Source organism: Penicilliopsis zonata, assembly GCF_001890105.1.
Source record: "Penicilliopsis zonata CBS 506.65 unplaced genomic scaffold ASPZOscaffold_6, whole genome shotgun sequence".
Lineage (NCBI taxonomy): Eukaryota > Fungi > Ascomycota > Eurotiomycetes > Eurotiales > Aspergillaceae > Penicilliopsis > Penicilliopsis zonata.
In genome coordinates, this window is record NW_019208916.1 from 954,271 (window position 1) to 976,203 (window position 21,933).

The window sequence follows — 21,933 nt, forward strand, 5'->3', positions numbered from 1 at the left end:
CAGAAATGCTACTCAGACTAATCATGACTGCATTGTTCTATTGTCAGTCTATCAATCTATCTCTTACTGGTTCCATGCCAGAGTTTCTCGTAGCTGTACATTGAGACAAGCCACATGCCAGGTCTATGCGGTTCAGCTGATACAGTACAGCGAGCCAATCCAAAAAAAAAAACAAGAGGTATATACAAAAAAAAGGATATAGATGAACACAAAATGAACAGGGAAAAATGCAACACACAAATGTAGATATTCAAACCTAGTTGCTGTGAGGGTCGTCCGGGATCCCCTTAACAAGACGGTAGATACGTTTATGTTCTTCGAGAAAGAGGAAAGTGGCGATTGTATGCGGACCCAGACGAATGAAGCTGGGCACCCAACCGCGGAAGACCCAGGTGAGGCCCTCGCGGCGGTAGATGTCGCGCAGGAGGCCGAGCAGGCCGTGGCCGTGCGACTCGGCGGCGGAGGCGCTCATGACGCGGGTCTTGATCACATCGACGGGGCTGCACATGGTGGTGGCGACGAAGCCGGCCATGAAGGAGGCAGTGAAATGCGTGAGCAGACTATCGCCCATGCCGATCTGGTCGATGCACAACCGCTTGAAGGTGTCGTAGGTGGTGAGCTGCGAGGCCGTCATGAGCACCGCGCGCGTCGAGTTCGGCCACACGCCGCGGAAAAGGCTGGCGAACCCTTCGTCGCGCGTCATCCGGACCAGACCGTGTAGGGCGTGTCGGTAGTTTCGTCGTTGCGCGGGGGGTAGTGCCGCGTCCGACTGCATGCGAACGTTCAGCACATCGGCCGGGTTGCCTGCGATGCCGCCGATGAAACCCGAAGCACATGCAATTCCAAGGAGGGTGAGTAGGCCCGGTGGTGCGTTCGGATCCGAGGAGGCTCGCGATTTCAGCTCTTCGTATATCCCGAAGCGCGTGGTTGAGTATGTGAGTTGACGGAGGATTGCGGCGGAGAGCTATTTCATGGAATCACATAAGCACCATCCACCCAACCTTTTTTCGATTTGAATCATGAGAGGGGGGGGGGGGAAACGCACTCCACTGTACAAGCCTAGGATTCCATTGTTCTTCACCACATGGCCAAAAGTGCCCACCATGCTCTTTGGAGCATCCGGCGCTCGCGTTTGTAAGCGTACCTATCGATGTCAGCGTGTTCGATATAGGGGCAACGCATCGAATAGGAGGTATTCTTTGGTTTTGGAGGGTTTTTTTTACCTTGACTATCACAAGCTGTCAGTAAATGGTCCATCATGCAAGGCAAACTGGGACTGGCAGAGAACCTGCCCTTGGTCCGACTTACCAAGATCCAACGGATGAGTAACCGCCGCTGCACAGCAGGACGCGGAACCACCGAACCAGAAGGGATAATGGACTTTGCCCATGGGCACAGCAGGCGCTGCCCCGGCCGTTTGGGCTGGCGAATCGTCCACCTTGATGTGAACGGCCATCTTTCTCTTTGCTGTGGTAGCAGGCTCGATGACGCTGGGCGCAGGGATCGATTTCGGTATAAAACCGTTTCACCGGAGATAAATCAGTCGCCGATGCGCTCGGCTCAGGCGCCAATCAGCGCCTCGGTTTTGACGATTCACCTTTTAGCCACTGACTAAGCTTATGTAATCCTGGAGCCATTGATGTTCTGGATAACGATGCTTACTAAGTACCTGGGTACTTGGTAACTAACTAGGTAGTTAACTAGGTAGTTACCTGAGTATGTCCATAGTAGCTCTATAATTACATTGAGATGATATTCTATGAGTACTTCAATAGCAGAAAATAGTACTTTATGATTTAGTCCATTGATTTTGAGTGCCTAACTGAGATCTACCAGCTAGTTATGTATATATGTACCTCTTTATGCACCTATTTATGTTCATAGAGGTACATAATAGCTATGCTCCTACTGAGCACTCAGTACTCAGTACTCCGTATTAGATCATATGACTTGAGCCTGAGGTATCTATCAAGGCAGGTCACGTTTCCGCCCTTTGCACAGAAGAAAAGGAAAGTCCATTGTCTCCCGCTCGACGTCCGGCTTCTCCTCCCACTCGCCCGGATACCGCTCCACCTTCTTCGTGAAAGTCCACGCAGGCGTCACCTCGACGTCGACGAAGTCCGTCTCCTGCATGAGGAGGCGGAAAGACTCGCGCTGGATACCGTGTCGCTCGACGCCCTCCAGCTTCGACGCCGGGTGGTACTTACGGGCTTCGGGGCCAAAGTCCTCGAAATCCGTCAACACAATCCAGCCGCCCGGTTTGAGACACCCGTGCATGGTCCGAAGCAGCTGGCTGAGATCGGGGATATGGTGCAGCATCAGATGGCTGAGGATCAGATCGTACTTTCTTCGTGGTCCGGCCGGGTCATCCGCTGAATGCGGTGGCAGACGCGAGTCTTCCGGGTCCTGCAGGACCAGACACAACGGATGGATGGTTTGGGTACTGCTGCCCTTGGCGTCCGATGTTTCGAGCTTCTTTTTCAATCTCTCAATCATGCCTGGTGCAGCATCGATAGCCACAAGGGAGCGCACTGTCGGCGCAACAAGCAGGGAGAGGCCTCCCGTTCCGCAGCCGAGCTCGAGAACATCGATGCTTCTCTTCGCACCTGGTTCTTGCTTGTCAGAGCTCATATTCATCACAGCCAATGCAGCGTACGCACTCATTAGATCAGGGACCGCCGCCTGGATCGTCGTCCAGACGTGTTGGTTCGATTCTTCAACCCCTGGCCGGTTATCCCATGTCGCTGCCTCGGCGTTAAATCGTTCATTGTTCTGGGATGTCATAATGGGCGTGCGTGATATTGATCTGAAGCTGGAGGTCCGTGTAATAGCAGCTTTATCTTCTAGAGGGGTATGTACATGTACAATATGCTTGATCAGAGGAACAACCCTGTACTCGGGTCAGATAAAAGCGGGGTAAGTGTTTTCGTGCTAGGCGACTAAAATGATGCAATCATGGTGTGTACTACTATGTATGTAGTACACTATGCTCCTGTGTAGATGTTTCTGCGTCTATATTGCACATAATCGCTGCTGGAAACTCGGATACATACATACAACTCTACAATCCGAGCCACCGTTCACTCTGTTCTAGGCGATAGACACCCTGGAGAAGGAGATCCCTGGATGAGAACCCTACCGAGATACCATAGTCGCCGGCCTCGTTGATCCACGTTTTCTCCGCCTCGTTCCAGTAGGATGTGGCATACCGGTCCACTGTGACGCTTACCCTCTGGCTCTGTCCGACCTCCAAGCTCACCTTCTCGAATGCAACCAGCTGGCGCGGAGCACGAGGGAAGGTCGAGGTCTGCGCTGACACGTAGACCTGTGCGACGGCTGCACCCTTTCGAGAGCCGGTGTTGGTCACAGAGAAGGAGATTCGGTTGCCATCGATCTCGAGCTTCGAGAGTGCGAATTGCGTATATGAGAGGCCATGTCTAGGGAGACATGTCAGTAGCAGAACACTAAGAAAGAAAAGAAGAAAAGAAAAGAAAAGAAAAGAAAAGAAAAGAGAAAGCAGCTTACCCAAAGCAGAAAGCCGGCTGCTTCTTGACCAGATCATAATGGCGATATCCTACGTAGATGTCTTCTCCATACAGTACTCTGCCTGCGACAGCCCCAAAGTTACCGTAGGACGGATTATCTTCAAGTCTGACCGGCCACGTCAAGGGAAGCTTGCCGCTCGGGTTGATATCCCCAAACAGCACGTCTGCGATCCCGTTGCCGCTCTCGTTGCCGCCATACCACGCCTGAACGATCGATTTGGCAGACGATAGCCATGGCATCGTAACCGGCGTCCCGCTCTGGTTCACAATGACAGCGCTCGGATTGGCTTCCAGAACTCGCGTCACCAGTTCGTCCACGCCGGGGGGAAGATCCATGTGTTGGCGGTCGTAGCCTTCAGACTCAAAGTCGCTCTACATCGGCATTAGTACATTTGCCAAAAGAAAAAAAAAAAAAAAAAGGTAGCATAGAGCGAAGGGGTAAGTCGTACGTTCAACCCGGTACAAACGATCACGTAGTCGGACTCTGCAGCCAGCCTGGCTGCTCGAGAAATGTCAGCTTCCAGGTTGCTGACCGGTTTGGCTCCCAGACGAGCGCCTCCGCCGCCGAAGCTGACAACGCCGACCTGCATCAACTTGGATGTCTTGGCGCTTCCAAATTCGATCCGAAGCTTGTATGTGACATCCTTCTCCAAGAAGATCTTGTCGATCTTCTCTTTGGTCCCCTTTCTGAAGAAAGCCTCGCCGGCAACTTGATTAGTGGAATTCTCGATCACCAGCTGGTCATTGATGTATAGGTCTGCTGTTCCGCAGACCGTCAGGCCAAATTCCCAAAGACCACTGACGTCGGGAGTGAAGTCGGCCTCGACCGTGGCGTAGAAGAGGTCATAGTTGAGTCGTGGGTTCCGGTTGTAGTCCATTAACTGAAAGTTCAGGTTCTTGAGGGGTTCTTCACAAATGCACTCCCTTGGCGAGGCGCCAGGGCTCCATGGCTCATTGTAAAACCGGATGAGGCCTCCAGAGGCGTTTTCCGGGTGGGAAATAAGCGAATCGACCATCGGAAGCATCTTCACAGCGCATACGCCCATTTCCCACTTCACAGTCACGGAATCGCCGACCTTGTTCTTGATTGCATCCAGAATTCTGACCACATAGTACGGATCGAGCGAGGCGCTGCCACCACCATTGATCGGGGTGTACCTGGCGTGTGAGCCGATAACCGCGATCTGGCTGCCTTTCTTGGGCTGAAGGGGCAGGATGTCTCCGTCATTCTTCAGAAGGACGATGCTGTTCGCTGCTAGTTCGCGATTGAGCGCGCGGTCTTCCGGGCAGTCTCGGCTGGATTCAACCGGGCTGACCTCCACCTCACTTGCTCTCTTCATGAACTTCAGGACCCGGCGGGCACGCTGGTCGATCGTCGTCTCGGTGAGAAGACGAGACCCTATAGCAAAGTTCGCGAGCACACCGCGATATCTAGTCTTGCCGGGCATCTCAAGATCCAGCCCAGCCGTGATAGCCTTGACGGTCGAGTAGGTACCGAACCTATTTGCCACTGTAAGCTGCGACGGCCCCTTGAAGAAAAACTAGAATGGTCCTCAACCGTACCAATCACTCATCATGAGGGGATCCCATCCCCATTCACGACGGACGAGATCCTCCAAAAGCGTAGAGTCTTCCGAGACATGGCATCCGTTGACTTTGTTGTAAGCCGTCATAAGACCACCCGGTTTCGCATCCCGGGCCACGATCTGAAAGGGCCGGGCATAGATCTCTCGTAGCGCGCGAGGCGTGACCAAGGTATCGACAGCTCTCCGCTCGTCCTCTTGATCGTTGCAGACAAAGTGCTTCACGACCGACTGGACTCCCGTCGCCTCGCATCCTTGAATCGCATGGGCTGCCAGGACTCCCGACAAATACGGATCTTCCGAGTACGACTCAAAGCCTCTGCCACCTAGCGGGGACCGTTGGATATTGATCGTAGGACCCAACCAGGCATGAGCACCCTTGGCAATGCACTCTTTCCCCATCAGGTCGCCGGCCTTGCGCAGAAGCTCTTTATCCCACGTTGCACCCAGACCAGTCCCGCAAGGGATACATGCCGCAGAGACTCCAGCAAAGAACCTAGTTCCTCGAATGCCATTGGGGCCATCAGACACGCGGATTTTCGGGACTCCATGTTGTGCAAACTCGGCAGTGTGCCAGAAATCCGTTCCTAACCTTCAATCAGTCCTGGCCCCTATATTGGCGGCATTCTGGCTGACCAAGTCACCTACCGGACAGCAGAGCAATTTTCTCCTCCACCGAAAGAGCCGAAAGCACCTCTTCAACCTCAAACATGGCTGTCGTAGACGATGATTCTATCTCGATTCCTGCTGAAGTAGTTTTGGCGGGGCAGCGTCACCGCCCCAGGAAAGCCCATTATTATAACGGATAAGATATAGCTCGGTGTATATTACTCCGAAGAGGATACTCCGGATTGTCGGCCCGGACTGGTGGTTGAGTTCCATTCTGCCTGGACGAGTTCCAGTCGTTTTAGTGGGGAATAACTTCGGCAATTGGGAGGAAGGGAGCCGGTTCGGGTCTCGGATGCAGCATTTCCCCATGCACAGCAAGATGGGCATTCTGAAAAATGGGGAGTTGGCCCACTGATGCACATGGTTGGTTCCTCAGAAGCTAGAAGAGCATGAAGAATCGCGAGGTGGTGAAGTGAAGCTGATGTGGTGTCGTCGCCAGTTGACGAGCCAGTCCCAACCGGGCATCGCGGCAAGTCACCTGACCCGCGCCGAGGAAACTCGGAAAGTCTTGGAGGAAACAACAACGAAAGGCGACGAAACGAGTGTGAGGGAGCAGCCAGTCCGCTCGCTGCCAATTGTTCGGGTCTGATGCGTTTGCTCGCTACGGGCAGAGCCCTGCGCGCAAGCAGTGGGAGATGGGCGGTTGCTTCTGCCTCTGGACGGGGGAGACTCCGCCTCCCCATCTCGTCGTTCCCAGAGCCTCTGCACAGACAGAGAGTCTGGTCGGGGACACGGAGTGTTGTGAATATTGCGGCTGCCAAACAGGCAGCTAAGCCGACAGAGACATCTCGGCCTCCGGTCACCGTGGAGGGAGAGTCTTACAGGACGGACGAGTGGACAAACACCCCCGAAACGATCCTCTCGCATGTCGGCCGACATCTGTACCTCGAGGACAACCATCCACTGGCCATCACTCGGAAGCTGATCGAAAGCCAGTTCCCTGGTCCGGTGTATGGGAACTACTCGGAACGCAACCCTGTTGTTTCCACTGCGCAGAATTTCGACGTGTTGGGCTTTCCGCTGGACCATCCGGGCCGCAGCCGAACAGATACATACTACGTCAACGACAAGACCGTTCTTCGAACGCACACGAGTGCACACCAGCAAGCATATTTTCAACAGATCAATCGGAATGCGTCGGTGAAACCCGAGGAGGTTGGATACACGGTTGTTGCGGATGTCTACCGTCGCGATGCCATTGACCGGAGTCACTACCCCGTCTTCCACCAGATGGAGGGCGCCCGCCTGTGGAAGCGCCCGGAGACTGAGCCTTTGAAAAATTCCGCGGTGACTGCTGCCGCGATTGTGCGGGACGTGGATGCTCTTCCCACCCATGATGTTGTGGTGGAGGACCCCAACCCGACCATGCACTCGGAGCGCAACCCGCTACAGGCGCAATACCATAGCGCCGAGGAGGTTGAGGCCGCCGCCGCGCATCTGAAGAAATCCCTGGAGCTCATGGTGATCAAGATCTTCACCGAGGCGAGCAAAGCGGCGGCCGGGCTCGACCCGGCCTTCCAACCGGAGCCCTTGAAGGTCCGCTGGGTGGAGGCGTACTTCCCGTTCACCAGTCCATCCTGGGAAATGGAGGTATTCTGGCAGGGCGACTGGCTGGAGATCCTAGGCTGCGGGATCATCAAGCAGGAGCTGCTCAACAATTCGGACGTGCCGCACCGCATGGGCTGGGCGTTTGGGCTGGGGCTGGAACGCATCGCGATGCTTCTCTTCAACATCCCGGACATCCGCCTCTTCTGGTCGCGCGACGAGCGTTTCCTCTCGCAGTTCCAAGCTGGCAAGATCACCCGGTTCGAGCCCTTCTCCAAGTACCCGGCCTGCTACAAAGATGTCGCGTTCTGGCTGCCCTCGGCGTCTGCCGGCAGCAGCGTCAGCGCGGCGGGCGGTGCGGCCTCCGTCCACGAGAATGATATCATGGAGATTGTGCGCGGCATCGGCGGCGACCTCGTCGAGGATGTCCGCCTTATCGACGAGTTCACCCATCCCAAGACCCGCCGGCAGAGCATGTGCTACCGCATCAACTACCGCAGTCTCGAACGCACGCTAACCAACGAGGAGACAAACGATCTTCACGAAAAGGTCCGGGCCAAGTTGGTGGGCCAGCTGGGTGTGGAGTTACGATAAACCAAGAGGGAAAAAAAAAGTCTCGGCCATGTATAACCCTTGTATCACCTCATGTACAATATCTCCTCTAGCCCTACTCTCGAAAATGCAGTCTTTTCATCATCAAATCATGATCTGATTATATTGTTTATTCCTGACACGTCTGAGACTATGCTCCATGCTATGGTATGACAACCCGGTTCATAAAAGAAATGATACCTTTTTCCAACGAAGAAGAAGAAACAGACGACGCCATGAGGTATATCGTACAGATACAGAGAGTGGAGAGTAATTAAGTCCAAAAAAAATAATAAGAAAATAAGAAGAAAAAAAGGGGTAAGCAGTCCAGTGACTCATAGCCAGTAGGCACAAGGACAAGGTGGGCATATGGTACAAGGAGATTTCTTTTTTTTTCCGTGCCAAAACCAATGCGAGAGATTCTGAAAGAAAAGAACGTTACATGCTTCTTTCGGTCATGATGATCCTTCCCATGATGGTGAGTGAGAGAGAAAAAATATATTTATACAATAGTTGGGACAGGAGGAAGGTATCGGAAGGGTGGTTGTAGATTCGATTGATTTAAGCGTTCTTGACAACGCCGACCTTAGCAGCCTATTCAACAGGTTAGTCACGAGCCAAGGATGATAAAAAAAAAAAAACCGAGACAAGAGGCATGGATATAACTCACTCGCAACACTCTTCCGTGGAGCTTGAAGCCCTTGGTCTGGGCGTACATGATGTCGCCGTCCTCGAGAGCCTCGTTCTTGGACATGAAGGTAGCCTCGTGCATGTTGGGGTCGAACTTCTGGGGCTTGCCACCCTCGGCGGGCAGGCTGGCGTCGAACTGCTCGAGGCCGTGCTTTTTGAGCGTGCCCATCAGGATGTTCTGAGTCATCTGGAGGCCCGAGACGAGGTCCTGGACCTCCTGGCTCGCCTCGGCGCTCAGCTTCTCCGCGGGGACGGCCAGCAGCGCGCGGTCAAAGTTGTCGATGCTCTCCAACAGGTCGACGGCGAACCGTTGGATGGCGAAGTTGCGGGCGTTGTCCATCTCGCGCTTCGTGCGCTCCTGCAGGTTCAGGAAATCCGCCACCGACCGCCTGTACTTGTCCTTCAGTTCGACAATCTCCTTCTGCTTCCCCTCGAGCTCCTTGCGGAGCAATTCCTCGCCGTTCTCGCCCGCGGCGGCCTCCTCCTTCGCCGCCTCCTTTGGTTGCTCGCCAGCGGCGCTGTTGTTCTCGGTCGAGTAAAGCCGTCTCCCGTGCTGGGGGACCGCTGCCACCCGGATCCCCTGGGCAATGCGAGGCTGCATTCGTGACGTTTGACGGAGGGCCATGGGTGTAGAGGTCAGGGAAAGGGCAGCAGACCGGGCAGCCTGGCCCTGGCGGAGGATCATTCTCTGGAACATGGCGAAAAGGGTGTGGTATTTTTTGTTTTTATTCAACTATGCAAAAACAACAGAAAATATTATTAGAGACTGGAAAGATGGTTTCGTCGTAGTTGCAGTTGTCCGTGACAAAATTTCGCCAAAACAGTTTCGTCGCTATCACATCACCTGACCACCGGCTGGGCCGAACTCGCCGATGCTCTCCGATTACGTAACAGAGCATGTCTTGCGCATTCTATGGAATTCGAGGTGAGAGAAAGGAAGATACAGCCATGTCATTATCATTCATTCATTCATTATTAAATTGTACCTAACAACAACAACCCATGGGTGATACATTATATTAAATACTCGCGGGAACGGCATCTATGTTCTGCTTCATCTGATCCATCGCCTCCTCAATATCGGCCATGAGCTCAGACGCCCGGGAATTCCCATAGATCTTCGAGTCTGCAAATACAGTAATCGATGCGATCCTGTCGTCGATCGTGTTCTTGCCAGACTTCATCTCCCCGGGTGGACTTGATGGAGGCGTTCCTTGGACCGCCGGGGAAGGTTCTGTTGTCATGGCCTGAGAGAGGAGTGCTGCGGCAAAATGCTCCAGCAGCTTCTGCTGAATACGACTGCGACGGTTTTCAGCGGCTTCTAACTTTACGAGCCAGTCGTCGATGGCCGAGTTGAGATCCAAGAGAGCCTGTTCCTGTTTGAGCAGAGTATCTTTGGTGGCTGACAGACGAGGAGACTTGAGGAGGCCTATCATCCGCCCGTGTAGATGCTGCCGTCCTTCGCGGAGATGCTCGTATGTGGTACGTAGGTAATCACAGCGTTCCTCCATCAGCTGTAGCTCCTGTAAAAAAAAAAAGAAGTGTTAGTAAGGTATTCCGACTTATGTGTAGAGAGTAACGAGGGCAGCAGTGGGACTTACTCGGGAGAGCTCGCTAACGTCACTGCACTTGAGCACCTGGAACGTACGCGCCTGCTTCTTTGCTTGCTCGTATATTGTATCCATCTCTGTCGGCGCCATGACGGCGGCGGCGTGAGACGGCACGTAGCCCGCTGGAAGTGTGGCAGAAGCAACCGTGGTCGCGCTCGAGCAGGACGTTCTTGGTGAGATAGAGTCGAGTTGGCTACCATTGTTCTCGTGGGAGAACTGATCACTCTCCTCGAAATAACTGATGACAGAATCCACATCCGATGCACTATCGTCATCATAATAAGGAAACACTGTGCCGTCCGCCTTTGACGTCTGAGCCGCCAGTCCACTGTCAGATGATTGAGGCATTTTCTTGGGCAAATCACCTTCAGGACGCCTCTCCGGTCGAGGAGGAACCGGCTTGGAGGGCGGGTTATGGTGTCGAGAGGCAGCCACCGGCCTCTCTGGACTTGAGGGGGGTTGGTACCGAGAGGCAGGTAGCATTTGGGGCAACCGCGCAGTCATGTCACTTGTCCGTGGGGACTTCGGAGGTACTTCGGGTGTAATCTCGTCCTTGATCCTTAAGCGAAGGGAATCGCTCCTGACCGGTATATTGATGCAGTTAGTGATAGGCTTTGTCGGGGGGTTGTCGTAACTCCTGATCAGTTGTGCATCATATTTCATGTTCGCCGGCGTGGGGACTGGCTTCCGATTGATCTTGTTGGCGACGGGTTGAGTTCTGGATGCTTCCGGAGCGCTGAGGGATCTCTCATGCACAACGGGGGACATGCCAGGAATTGTAGCTGGGGGCTTTTGTCAGTTCGTCCTTGAAATGGTAGCAAATGAGCGAAGAGATCGTACGAGAGTCCATGTAGTCTTCCTGAACCGTTGCCATTGGTGCAACGGCAGATCCGATCCGCAGCTGTTGAGGCAACAAACTAGACCCTTTCGGTTTCCCAGCTGGTAGGAAAGTCCTGGCGTCCTGGGATCCCGAACTCGACTGACAGGGTCTCTTATCCCGAGACATTCCCATTCTGGGGGACTTCATGTCTAAGGAAGGGAGGACCTTCTTCATGGTCGGCCAGATCTGATACCCCGGCCGTTCCGGGCTGGCACGGCCTTTGCTTTCGCTTCCATCGAAAAGCCTTTGCTCGGACTTTAATTGGTGTGTGTAAGTCTCATACTTTCCTCGATAGTATACTCCGCAGCCGTTATCATACCTTGATCATTGGCACCCGACACAGTGAACTGAATCACTTGATGGGATGTATTTGAAAGTATGAGGTGAGATTATATCGTTCTGTCAAAGAGAAAGACAGAACCAAGGAGCATAGAAGTGGTGTTGTCGAAGTTTCAGCTACAATGAGTGAGATCGAATCCGAAACAAAAAAGGAGGCAGACATCCTCCTTCATAAACTGGTGAAACAGCATTCACGGCAGACCAGATGTGCATTCTAACTGCCGTGCTGCCTCAACCCCGCCAAGACACAATCGAGCAGAACCAAATTGTTGAAGTCGTCTCAGGAAATCGATCCGATCCGATCAACTCAAACGTTGTGAATCTTGTCGGGGGGGGGGAGGGAAGGAATCGCACGCAGGATCGCCCGATTGGACACGACCATCATCTTCGGGTCTGGGAATCGCCCATTTTTGTCCCTACAGGTGTAAAAACGATCAAATTAGCAAGGAACAGAGATCGGCAATACCCCTCTATGCGGAAATCCCAATAACTAGTCAACGAGAAAGGTCTGGTACGCAGGGCAGTAGAGTTTCATCGGCTCCACGCTGAATCAGTCACACGAGTCAGAGAACAGTGGTTCAACCTTATTCTGAGGAAGATCGTCGATTCCTTTTTTTTAAACCAGAGACGAGGCACTTCAATCTTCATTATCGTCACAGGCGTCCATTATTGTGGTTGTTGTTCTTGTTGTTGTTCCTTTTTCGCAGTTGAGTGCAACGTCGAGCGAAAGTGTCGTAGGGGAGGTTTCCTCGGGGAGAGAAGAGCGTCGATCTGGGTCATCGCTGTTTCAGAAGCCCAATTTTTCCTCTCTGGGCCCGTATATATGGTGGTTTCAGCCTAAAAAGCTGGCACAGCTGACGGTGGACACGGGTGATATGGTAGTTAGTAGATACTGGTAGGTTACAGTTGATACCATAGCTGGATCTTCGGCTCTCAGTCTGACAGATGACTTGCGTAGCTACCATTCAACCATAGACAAAATCTACACTGTTTTGATTACGTCCAGTTCTGCCCGGTTGTTGATGAGAGAAGATTCAACCTTGAGATTTTTCTGCATGTGTAGAATGAAATCCGTCAGTTCTGCCTGCGAGGCGTTCATGCTTCGCCATCCAGTTCAGTCCAACTATGAGCTGTCACTTGAGCTACAGAGCTCTCCAAGTTTCGCCATAAAGCTTCTTTGAGGACATGACGATCTCTCCTGCTTATTTGAATTGTGGGGGATACCTTGTTTTAGGACTCTCCACCAGGAAGATCATCAGCTTCGAGGACAGCAGGTCCTAGGTACTCCGTAAATCGAGCGATTCATTTGTCCGGAATGCAAATCCGTGTCATTATTATTGGTTCGGTCTGGTTGAGGCAACAGAGTAGACCTACGGAATTACCTTACCATTCATGAGGCGTTGATTGGGAGAAGGTAAATCGTACCCCCCAAGGCAAGGCTCAAACGGCTGAAGTGTGTGTTTGTCCACGGCCCTTGACTGCCATCATGGCGTTGACAGCTCTGTCTCCGCCATGTGTAATGACAAAAATGTCACATTCACGATAAGCCTTGCTTCAGGTCTCCGCTCCGCTCCATAGCAGTATAGAGTGACATTGACGAGGTGAGAAAAAATGCGCCCCCGAGCTCTGTGTGATACGAGTGTAGTGAGTGCGAGAGGCGTGAAGCGAACACGAGCAGCCAAGTCCCAGACCCCAGGCGTCTTGACGATCCTGTATGTAGTATGTACATACTACGAAGTATGTACAGAGTGCTCCACTCTGGCGCCCAAGTCTGCAATAGTCACTATCTTCGCTATTAGAATCCATTATATCCACTCCCAGGGCGGAGCGCAATAATTCAACTTTTAAGCCTCAATCGGCTGCAGTTGGTCAAGGCAACACAATAATCCCGGGAGATCCCTTTGTAGTAGGAGTCGCGTAGGTACTAGGTCCTCCTGAAAAGTTTGCGAAAGCCACAGAAGAAACCCAGGGGTTTGCCATCATACTGCATAGTCTCGACCTGTCCGATTCCATCCTATCGGTTAGCTTGAATTCTCAGCTCTCCGCCGCGTGCGAGTAAACACTGGACAGCTACCCATCGTGGCGATCGCCGCCAGGAGGATGTGGGGGTCCACCAGGGGGTTGCGTCTCTGTGTGTGGCTTTGCCCTGGATACCTGTCCTGACTGGCTGCAGCTGAAGGGGAAGACTCGTCAAAAGACTAGCCAAGTGAATTGCCTTCCCAGTTGTTACCCCATTGTCCTCTGTGGAAACGCTGGCAGTGCAGCAGTCAAAGTGGCAGGGAAGAGGAAAACTGGCCTGCCTGGCACTGCGCCTCAACTTTCTTCTCTCAACGCAAACGGAGTAGTAGTATTAAAGGGCGTCTTTGTACCGATGAGAACGGACAGCAAAAATCAGGGGGAAATATCTGCAACAGACATAAATATTGAGGGCTTGTCGACTCCAGAATAAGTCTGGTTTCAACTGTTGTTTCCTGCTCTTCTGCTTCTCTTTTTTTCTGAAGACAAAAAGGTCACGGGGTCTAGACTCGGCGTGGCAATTCTCCTCCTTCTTACTAATCGTCCTTTTCCCCTCTTCGTTCTCTCTACAGAGTCCCAACCCAACGTTATCTGTCCATCTTTTTCACAACCTGTCATCGTCTTCAGCTGTCGAAAAGAAGAAGAAGAAGAAGAAGAAGAAAATAATAGCATTATGGATTCCGTCTCTCCGCCACGGTCATTTCCTTCGTCGCCCTCCTTCGAGGTCGCCCGCTCGGCACGATCCTCGCCTATCTCACGGCCAGCGCTCTCACTCGACCTGTCCAACCTGCCGGCTCTGTCGCAGCCGTCGCCGCCGTCCAACACGCTGCTGATCACGGACCTGCACGACCTGTACCTCTTCCAGCCGGCGTCGCTGGAGGCGATCCGCGCGCGCATCACCGCCGTCGCACCGCTCAACTCCTTCTCACCGCTGCCGTCCTTCCGCCGCATCGTCTGCTCGTTCCTGAGCGTCGACGACGCCGTCCGCATCCGCCAGCTGCTCGACGGCGAGGCCTTGCTCAACCGCGCAGTCCGCCCCCGCATCTACTTCGGCGAGTCTACCCCGCTGCTCGACCAGGCCGGCGGGCCTAAATTCCTCGAGGCGCCCCAGCTCGACAAACTCTTCTTCATCAGTCCCCCGCCCAGTCCGCCGCACGGTTGGGTCATGCGCAACGAAGAACCCCCCAACAAGGAGGTTCACGCGCATGACCTCGCATACGCCCTCTCCCAGCTCAAAACACATCACGATGATCTTGAAGAACAGCAACCCCAGCCCCAGCCCCAGCAGTCTACAGGGCCAGCTAGCGGATCATCGCACGCAGACCCCGCAACCCCGGTCTCCATCTCTTCCGATAAACGTACCCCGAGCTGGCCCGTCCCCCCTCGCCAGCGCAGCCGGAGCAGCACCCTCATCTACCACCCGGACAATCATGGCGGTAGCCCCAACCTCCCCGCCGTGATGGTCGAGGACACCAGTCTGGCTGTCGACGAGCTGGACTCGGACGTCGACATGTTGGCCAGCCCGGTCGAGCAAGTCTCGCTTCGGAAGCTTCCGCCCAAGACTTCCCGCCCGCCTGTCGAGCTGATGTAGTTTTTTTTTTTTTTTTTTTTTTTTTTTTTTTTTCCTTTTTTGTCATCTTTATTCTTAGCGGTTAGCGTGGGTATTCGGACGAGGCGTTTGGTGTTCCCACCGAGAGATAGATATAGATCAACTCATCCTTGGTAATAACTAGTGAAAAGAAAAAAAGTATACATATATATATATATGTTCACTGTTCTACTCCAGCCATAGCCATAGACAAGTAGAAAAAAAAAAGGTACTGGTTCAATCAAATAAAACCACCGCGCTCTCCTTGACCACCACTGGCCCCAACGTGGCCGCCAATTCCGCTACGATTCCCTTGACGGACTGCGGACTGCGCATCGACATTTCCTCCCACCGGACGAGATCCTAGCGAAGGGGATATTTAGAATTGTGTCTATATGTTGTCTGAGAAAATCGGGTTTCTTACATTCATATGGACGAAACTTCCATGGATCAAAAGAAGCCAGTGGCCTAGATCTACCGCTTTGACTTGCTCGACGGTCATCACGCCCGGCATGTGGAGGTCGAACAGGGACATGTCTTCCTCGTCCTGGTCGGCGGGAGCTGCCTCTGTCGTGGGGGCTGTGGAATCGCCGCCCTCCGACGCCTGTTGGCGATCATGTGACAGAGAGACGTAGGGGCGACGGTCGAGTTTCTCGCGGAGTTCACCATCAAGCGGGTCCCAGGTGTAACTCTCGGGGTCTGGCTGTATCTCAGCATACTGCCATGTATCTTAAAAAAAAAAAAAAAAAAAAAAAAAAAAAGAAGAGATCTTTACCCAAAATATACTGTGGTCGATAGTCGGCTTTGTAACGCATCTTTTGGCAAGAGTGAATGTAAAATCCTGATTGGATGATCGTTAGTTGGCTGTATCGGGTTATCTGATTCATCCACGTACCCATGTAATAGTACTGGTAGGAGCCCTCGATTGCAAAGGCAATCTCCCGCATGGCACTCAGCTTTCCAAATTCCCACTGCTCGTAGTCCGGGTCGTAGCTGGGGTGGTCAGGGTGCAACTGAGACAAAGTACAAGACGAAGACTGCTTACAAGATATACACGGAGCTGACCCCATTCGGCATCAGGTCCAAGACCGCCACGGCAATGAGCTTCCCGTCCAGTCGGTAGCACTGATGCCAGGACCCAAGCTTCTTTTCCGTCGAATCTGCACTGGCGGGAGATCGTTTGATACCAGTACATAGGAATCGTTCAAAATCCTTGGTCTTCCATTTGGAAACATCCTCCTTGTGGACTTTAGTCTGATATTTGACGAAAAGATCGAACCTGGATGCCCGTCAGTCATTTCCGAGGTGCCCCGGCAGAAGACGATTAGCAGTCGTTCGCTCTCACGTACTTGGCTTGTGAGATGGAATCGCCTTCGATGTTGACTTCGAACCGATGCGCCGGCTCCAGCGGCCGTTTGGTCTTAGGATCAACGGGCCGCTGGATATTACCGTATTCCACCTCGTGAACGGCAGACAGGAGATCAAACTTTGTCTTCCGACGCTTCTTCTCTCTGCAAAAAAAAAAGTAAAAAAAAACCAACGTCAGTGGTCAAATCCCCATGTTTCTAGACGAATCACCTTCCATCACTTACTCTCGCGTGCGAGGACATAACCGTGCCGCTTTGCGGATATACTCTGGACCCAGGACAAACTTGGTCCACCGGTTCACGGCCTTACGATGGTCTCTCCTGGGCCGGAATGTCGAGACGTCCAGTCTATACAGGCAACCGGGGCCAAGATCAGCTTCTCGATCCGTCCGTGATCCGTCCGTCCTCCTTTCATCGGAGGGAAGCGGGGGGGAGGGGGAAGGAAGGTGGCGAACGGGACGTACCTCAACGTATAGTAGGGACAACATGACCGCTGTAGGTTCTGCTTGTAATACAGCGTTCCCGATCTGCGCCCGTGGAGTCAGTCGGTCAGTGTTCGGAGCCGGAGAACACGGCTTTGTTTTTGCGCATCTGGAACTATGTTTCAGGGTTGCTGCTCACCTGCGCCAACCGCGATTGACGAGATCCTCATAGTGAGCCGGCTGTACGACTAGCGAGCTGGCATAGTAGGCAGCAGCTAGTGCATTGGTTCCATCAGTAGGGGGCCTGGTACCTAAGTAGGTGGGGGGGGGGTAGGAGGGGGAAACCCGTGGCCGTGGCCGTGGCGGGCAACAGAAGAGAACAAAGACTAGGTACTACTAACTGCCGGTCTGGGACTTGCAATAACCACAAGTGTTCCGTTGATAGCCTGGGATGAGCGAAGCCGTATGTCAGCGTTGTTAGTCACAACCAGGGAGAAAAATCCTTAATCCAGCAGTTCCTGGGCAAAAACAAGCACTTCATCGCGGAGGGCAGCCAGCGGCCAGTGCTGGCGGCACGGGGGACCAGACGCGGATGTGAGTGGCTGCGTACCTAGAGGTCGGAAGAGGGACAGTTTCCTGGCGGTCTCCGCGTCGATGACGGGCTCGGCGCGCTGGTCGGAGGCCATGGAGTGGTATACTGGGGGTTAACACGAGCGAAGGGGATAATATTAATAATAGTTGAAGATAAAAAAAAAGGGGGGGGGGGAGAGGGTTGTGGAGGAGGGGAGAAACTGGAAAGGAAAAGCCGTTGTTGATGGGGCGGGTGTTGACTGAGTCTGTCACGGGAGTTTGCTGGTACGGACTCTACGGAGTATTGATACCTAAGCAGTCGGCAGTAGTTGATAGAAGTCACCTAGTAACTAGTTACCTAGGTAGTTAACTACAGGTACTAACTACTGCCAGAGTTAAACGGTTGCCTGCTATCAGAGTCTTCTAGAACAGCACCAGGCTCGCATCCCATGTCTTGAAATGCATACTAACTAGGTACAATAGAGTCCTGAAGACTGATCCAGTAGTCAAAAGATGCGAATCGCTCAAGATGATAGATTAGATAGCTGGTAGTTAATAGTACATAGTAAATATTGCCCTAGTTATTTAGACTCACGTACGATCCACGATGCTCTTCCAACAGGGCTGGCTGCCTCTTTGACCTAGGAATATCCCATGACAGCGGGTATAAGAGCTGTTGCGTGTCGTCCCCGCGTCCAATCACTGTGCCAAGTCGCTGTGCGCAGCTCAGACGTCCAAGCTTATGCTCCACGGTTCTTTACTACGGAGTACGGAGGAGTTATTCCACGATGACATCTGGGAGTAACAATTAGATATAAGATCTCCTAGGTAGTTATGTACCTATGTACCTACCTAAGTACCTAGTATACTCTGTAATCCGTACACGGTACTCGACAACCACTTAGATAACCAGCAGAGCTTACTCAATAACTATCAGTACATACATAACTAGTTATAGGTAGGTACTAGGTACCTAGGTACGGTATACCTACTACTACCTACCTACTAAGGTAGTAAACTATGACGCTTCTACAGAGTTTAGGTAATTCTGGGTGCGTGTGCCCCGCACCCGTTCTGATCGCTGTTGATATGCATATGTAGGATGTAATAATAATAATAATAATAATAATAATAATAATAATAATAATAATAATAATAGGAAGTTCGGTACTTCTCACCTGCCTAGTAAAAGACTCGACGCAAGGCCCCAGCAGAGCCCGTGCATCGGACCATTGACCGTCAAGGAATCGAGCATGCCGACCTCTGCTTGTTCCTGCCCGGCGAATCACCCCCTGGGATCCGCCCGACTAAGTAAGTGCGTGCGTGAGGGTCCAGCCTGAGATCTGAGGACACGACAGAGTAATAGGCTAACTACTACCTAGGTAACTTAGGTAGGTATACCTAGGTGATTAATACTAGTACTACCTAGTAGTTACCTAGGTACACTCAGTAACCTTACCTAACCCTAGACGAGTACGGAGTACCTGTCAGTGTCCATTAGCTACGTGTAGACGATGAATAATCAATCAAACCAATGATAACGGTGATGATCCATAAGTTTGGAATATTACGGCTGTTCTGGTTCTGTACTGCGTACTGACTGGTGAACCCAGTGGGACGTTATTCGCTTCGGGGCCGATTTTCTCTTTCGGCTCACCTGCAGACGACAGCAGGTATAGGTACCTAGGTAGAGGCACAACCAATTAATACTATACTGGGAACTAGGTGGTAAAAATCTTAAGTATGAGTACGGAGTACGGAGTACTTATCATTGCTATCATGTTTAATTAGAGAGATATTTTACTGCTCCATATACTCTATCTAGGTTAGGTATACTCCGTACTCCGTACTCCGTACTCTGTCCTCTGTACTGTACTTGACGATCGTTGCACTACCGCATACGTCAAGCGTACGGCTAGTGAAATGATGCTGAATGGAGATCAGATCATGATGTGCCCTGAACCCTGATTCCGGGGTCTCCTGTCAGGCTTCAGCGCTTGAGGCGGATACAATGGTTATAGTCCTCTATGTATCGCAGAATCATGACCGTAGAATTTCATAGTAATCCAACTAATTCTGATAGTAGGTACCTAATGATTAATGTAATGATTAATCTGTTGAGGGCTGTCTGTGGGTAAGGTCCAACTCGGCTGGTAGGGTTCCAGTGGGTAATGGATACCTGGGTATGGTTAGTAGTTACGAGGCCCAGGGACAGCACTGAGCAGTGGACAGTGAACAGTGAGCAGTGAGCAGTGAGCACTGAGAGTCTCCTGGCACAGTAGGCTTTAGGCACCCTCTCCGACCGCGGGTTTCGAGGACCGTCGGTCTGGTAAACCCAGCACGATCCGTCCGACCAAAATGGCCAATAGTGTATTATATTATTATAATAATATAACTACTATTGGCATAATAATATAATATAATAATAGTAGTAATAATTATTATCAAGAGGCAAATAATCTGTGTGTTGCTTGGTTACCAGTACGGAGTACCTGTATTCAGGTAGTATGGTAGGTACCAGTACGTACCATCCGTCTGTACTGTCCCGTACAACGCCCCAACTTTACTGCGCAATCCCCGGGCTCGACAAGGCCAGGTTCGCGTACTCCGGCCGTCAGCGAAAATTACCGAGCCTGGCGGTGGCGTACCCAGGAGGTACCGGGGCAAGACACTGACGCTGGTCGCTCACCCAAAGTCCGCTCCGAGCAAGTGTTTCCTGCCGGACCGCAGTTACTAACTAACTATACCAAGCTGCTCTGATCTACCCCCCCCCCCCCCCCCCCCCCCCCCCCATTCCCGCTTCTTTCCTCTTCATCTACCCTCCTCTCGCTATATTCCTCCCTTGATTACGATGCCTCTCTCTATCTCTTCGTCACCTTCGAGGTTCCCGTCCGCTACGGGAGTGAATGAGCACACTTGATACCCCAGTATCCTTTCTTCATTCCGCTGCTGTCTCGCTCTAAATCGGCCGCCCAAAAAATTTCCTGGACCGTTGTCGACCGCCTCGTGCTCCCCCGCTACGTGCTCAATCTCCCTCCAAGAGCTTCCGGGCCTACTCCCGGCCATCAGGGAACTCGCGGGCGAACTGTTGCGATCAAAAATCTCCGACGGGCTCTTTTTTTTTAATCCCTGTCGTCACTCGGTGTGGTCGAGTAGTTGAACACTGAATCTATCCTTCGCGAATCTTTTCCTCCTTCCTCTCTTTTTTTTTTCCCTTCGATCCGAAACAGTCCTCTTGCTCCTGATTACTCATTCCTTTGATTTGCACTCAAATCAGTATACTATATCTATCTACATCGATATATTATATATAATCCCGCCGTGCAAAGATGATGGCCCAAGTTCGCTCCATGGAGTCCCGCGTAGGGCGGAAGAACCAACGTGAGTCAGCGCCATGCTCCGCTCTTCAATCCATTGTTCGGATTGCTAACCATGATTTCTCCTAGGTTACGGATCGAAAGGTGAAAGGCTCGTGGCCGGTGTCGTCCCCTTATCGGCCGACAAGACAAAGGTTCTGATGATCCAGTCCGCCGGGCCGGGAGGCTGGGTCCTCCCGAAAGGCGGGTGGGAGACGGACGAACAAACTGCCCAGCAGGCCGCTTGCAGAGAGGCCTGGGAGGAGGCCGGCGTCATCTGCACCGTGCAGAAAGACCTGGGCCTCATCCCTGACATGCGCCCTTCCGCGCTGCTGAGCACGCAAGCCCCCAAGGCATCCTATCAGTTCTTCGAGGCCATCGTCGACCGCGAAGAGGCCCAGTGGCCCGAGATGCACAAGCGAAAACGGCAATGGGTCACCTATGCCCAGGCCGCATCATGCCTCATCAACCGCCCAGAACTCCTCGAGGCGCTCAATCGCAGCTCGTTGAAGCGGTAGCAGTCATCGACCTGGCCCTTTTTACGACTCGATACGACCTTTCACCCCTTAATTCTTTTTTCCTTTTTTTTTCCCCCCCCTTCAAAAAAATATATCATAAAAATTCGACATCGCTTTTGCATTCTCTGGGCTTCATTTTTCTCCACCCTTACATTTTTGGTCTCTTTTTTTTTGCATTGCATGGTCGTGATACTACTTTTTGGTGTGGGGAGGGGATTTTTTTTTCATTTAATATCCCTTGTTGCTGCTGCCTTGTGTGTCTCTACAGATTCAGCTTCCCCCTTCCCTCACTGTTCGACCTGTTTTGACAGGCCGAATTCCTCGGAGCATGCTCTCGCCATAGAGACGATGAAGTCCATCCGAAGATAGAGACTTAGAAAGGTGTCATTGCTAGTTCCATCTTTTTGCTGTTGCGCAGCTGGATGGAGCCTTTCCAGATCCATAATGCCACACAATAGGCATTCGAGCAGGCAAAACGAGTGATCATTGCAGTCATGGAGAGGTCTTTTGATCGTTTGAAGAAATCAACGCGTCTGGAAACCAGACCAGGTGGTTGTTTTGTGTTACCTCAAAAAAACAGATTCGCGGTGGCTTTATGACATTGTGCCCTTTAGAAGGCTTTTAATGCTTTGGGGGGGGGGGGG

The 21,933-nt window shown here is 52.3% G+C and overlaps 9 protein-coding genes across 9 annotated transcripts; 3 read left to right on the top strand and 6 right to left on the bottom strand.

Annotated features, from left to right (window-relative positions):
- Positions 1 to 120: 120 nt before the first annotated feature.
- On the bottom strand, positions 121 to 1,513 carry ASPZODRAFT_132135 (hypothetical protein). The gene is made up of 4 exons (XM_022722946.1): positions 1,309 to 1,513; positions 1,224 to 1,228; positions 1,046 to 1,144; positions 121 to 964 (listed from the first exon to the last, which is right to left on the bottom strand). The coding sequence occupies exons 1-4, from the start codon at positions 1,454 to 1,456 to the stop codon at positions 257 to 259; spliced, it is 960 nt and encodes a 319-aa protein (XP_022581686.1). The 5' UTR covers positions 1,457 to 1,513; the 3' UTR covers positions 121 to 256.
- A 228-nt stretch (positions 1,514 to 1,741) lies between these two features.
- Positions 1,742 to 3,152, bottom strand: ASPZODRAFT_1910975 (hypothetical protein). Its single transcript, XM_022727333.1, has 2 exons — positions 2,661 to 3,152; positions 1,742 to 2,606 (listed from the first exon to the last, which is right to left on the bottom strand). Exons 1-2 carry the CDS (start codon positions 2,782 to 2,784, stop codon positions 1,969 to 1,971), a joined length of 762 nt encoding a protein of 253 aa, XP_022581687.1. The 5' UTR covers positions 2,785 to 3,152; the 3' UTR covers positions 1,742 to 1,968.
- On the bottom strand, positions 3,062 to 5,840 carry ASPZODRAFT_141931 (hypothetical protein; the record flags this gene model as incomplete). Its single annotated transcript, XM_022724801.1, has 5 exons — positions 3,062 to 3,437; positions 3,526 to 3,917; positions 3,995 to 5,045; positions 5,109 to 5,715; positions 5,777 to 5,840. 5 exons carry the CDS (start codon positions 5,838 to 5,840, stop codon positions 3,062 to 3,064), a joined length of 2,490 nt encoding a protein of 829 aa, XP_022581688.1.
- Positions 5,841 to 6,322: 482 nt separating this feature from the next.
- Positions 6,323 to 7,955, top strand: ASPZODRAFT_132139 (hypothetical protein). The gene has a single exon (XM_022722947.1). It carries the CDS (start codon positions 6,386 to 6,388, stop codon positions 7,934 to 7,936), a length of 1,551 nt encoding a protein of 516 aa, XP_022581689.1. The 5' UTR covers positions 6,323 to 6,385; the 3' UTR covers positions 7,937 to 7,955.
- A 539-nt stretch (positions 7,956 to 8,494) lies between these two features.
- Positions 8,495 to 9,320, bottom strand: ASPZODRAFT_151722 (hypothetical protein; the record flags this gene model as incomplete). The annotated part of the gene is made up of 2 exons (XM_022725767.1): positions 8,495 to 8,527; positions 8,604 to 9,320. The coding sequence occupies 2 exons, from the start codon at positions 9,318 to 9,320 to the stop codon at positions 8,495 to 8,497; spliced, it is 750 nt and encodes a 249-aa protein (XP_022581690.1).
- A 248-nt stretch (positions 9,321 to 9,568) lies between these two features.
- Positions 9,569 to 11,779, bottom strand: ASPZODRAFT_132141 (hypothetical protein). Its single transcript, XM_022722948.1, has 4 exons — positions 11,433 to 11,779; positions 11,074 to 11,368; positions 10,225 to 11,015; positions 9,569 to 10,146 (listed from the first exon to the last, which is right to left on the bottom strand). Exons 1-4 carry the CDS (start codon positions 11,439 to 11,441, stop codon positions 9,643 to 9,645), a joined length of 1,599 nt encoding a protein of 532 aa, XP_022581691.1. The 5' UTR covers positions 11,442 to 11,779; the 3' UTR covers positions 9,569 to 9,642.
- Positions 11,780 to 14,141: 2,362 nt separating this feature from the next.
- ASPZODRAFT_65072 (hypothetical protein) lies at positions 14,142 to 15,059 on the top strand (the record flags this gene model as incomplete). Its single annotated transcript, XM_022729276.1, has 1 exon — positions 14,142 to 15,059. The coding sequence occupies one exon, from the start codon at positions 14,142 to 14,144 to the stop codon at positions 15,057 to 15,059; it is 918 nt and encodes a 305-aa protein (XP_022581692.1).
- A 176-nt stretch (positions 15,060 to 15,235) lies between these two features.
- Positions 15,236 to 17,556, bottom strand: ASPZODRAFT_116256 (hypothetical protein). The gene is made up of 11 exons (XM_022721134.1): positions 17,456 to 17,556; positions 17,247 to 17,291; positions 17,045 to 17,120; positions 16,888 to 16,950; positions 16,649 to 16,771; positions 16,406 to 16,567; positions 16,102 to 16,335; positions 15,952 to 16,049; positions 15,832 to 15,897; positions 15,481 to 15,755; positions 15,236 to 15,419 (listed from the first exon to the last, which is right to left on the bottom strand). The coding sequence occupies exons 1-11, from the start codon at positions 17,529 to 17,531 to the stop codon at positions 15,294 to 15,296; spliced, it is 1,344 nt and encodes a 447-aa protein (XP_022581693.1). The 5' UTR covers positions 17,532 to 17,556; the 3' UTR covers positions 15,236 to 15,293.
- Positions 17,557 to 20,744: 3,188 nt separating this feature from the next.
- On the top strand, positions 20,745 to 21,289 carry ASPZODRAFT_65684 (hypothetical protein; the record flags this gene model as incomplete). The annotated part of the gene is made up of 2 exons (XM_022729319.1): positions 20,745 to 20,796; positions 20,862 to 21,289. 2 exons carry the CDS (start codon positions 20,745 to 20,747, stop codon positions 21,287 to 21,289), a joined length of 480 nt encoding a protein of 159 aa, XP_022581694.1.
- Positions 21,290 to 21,933: the final 644 nt, after the last annotated feature.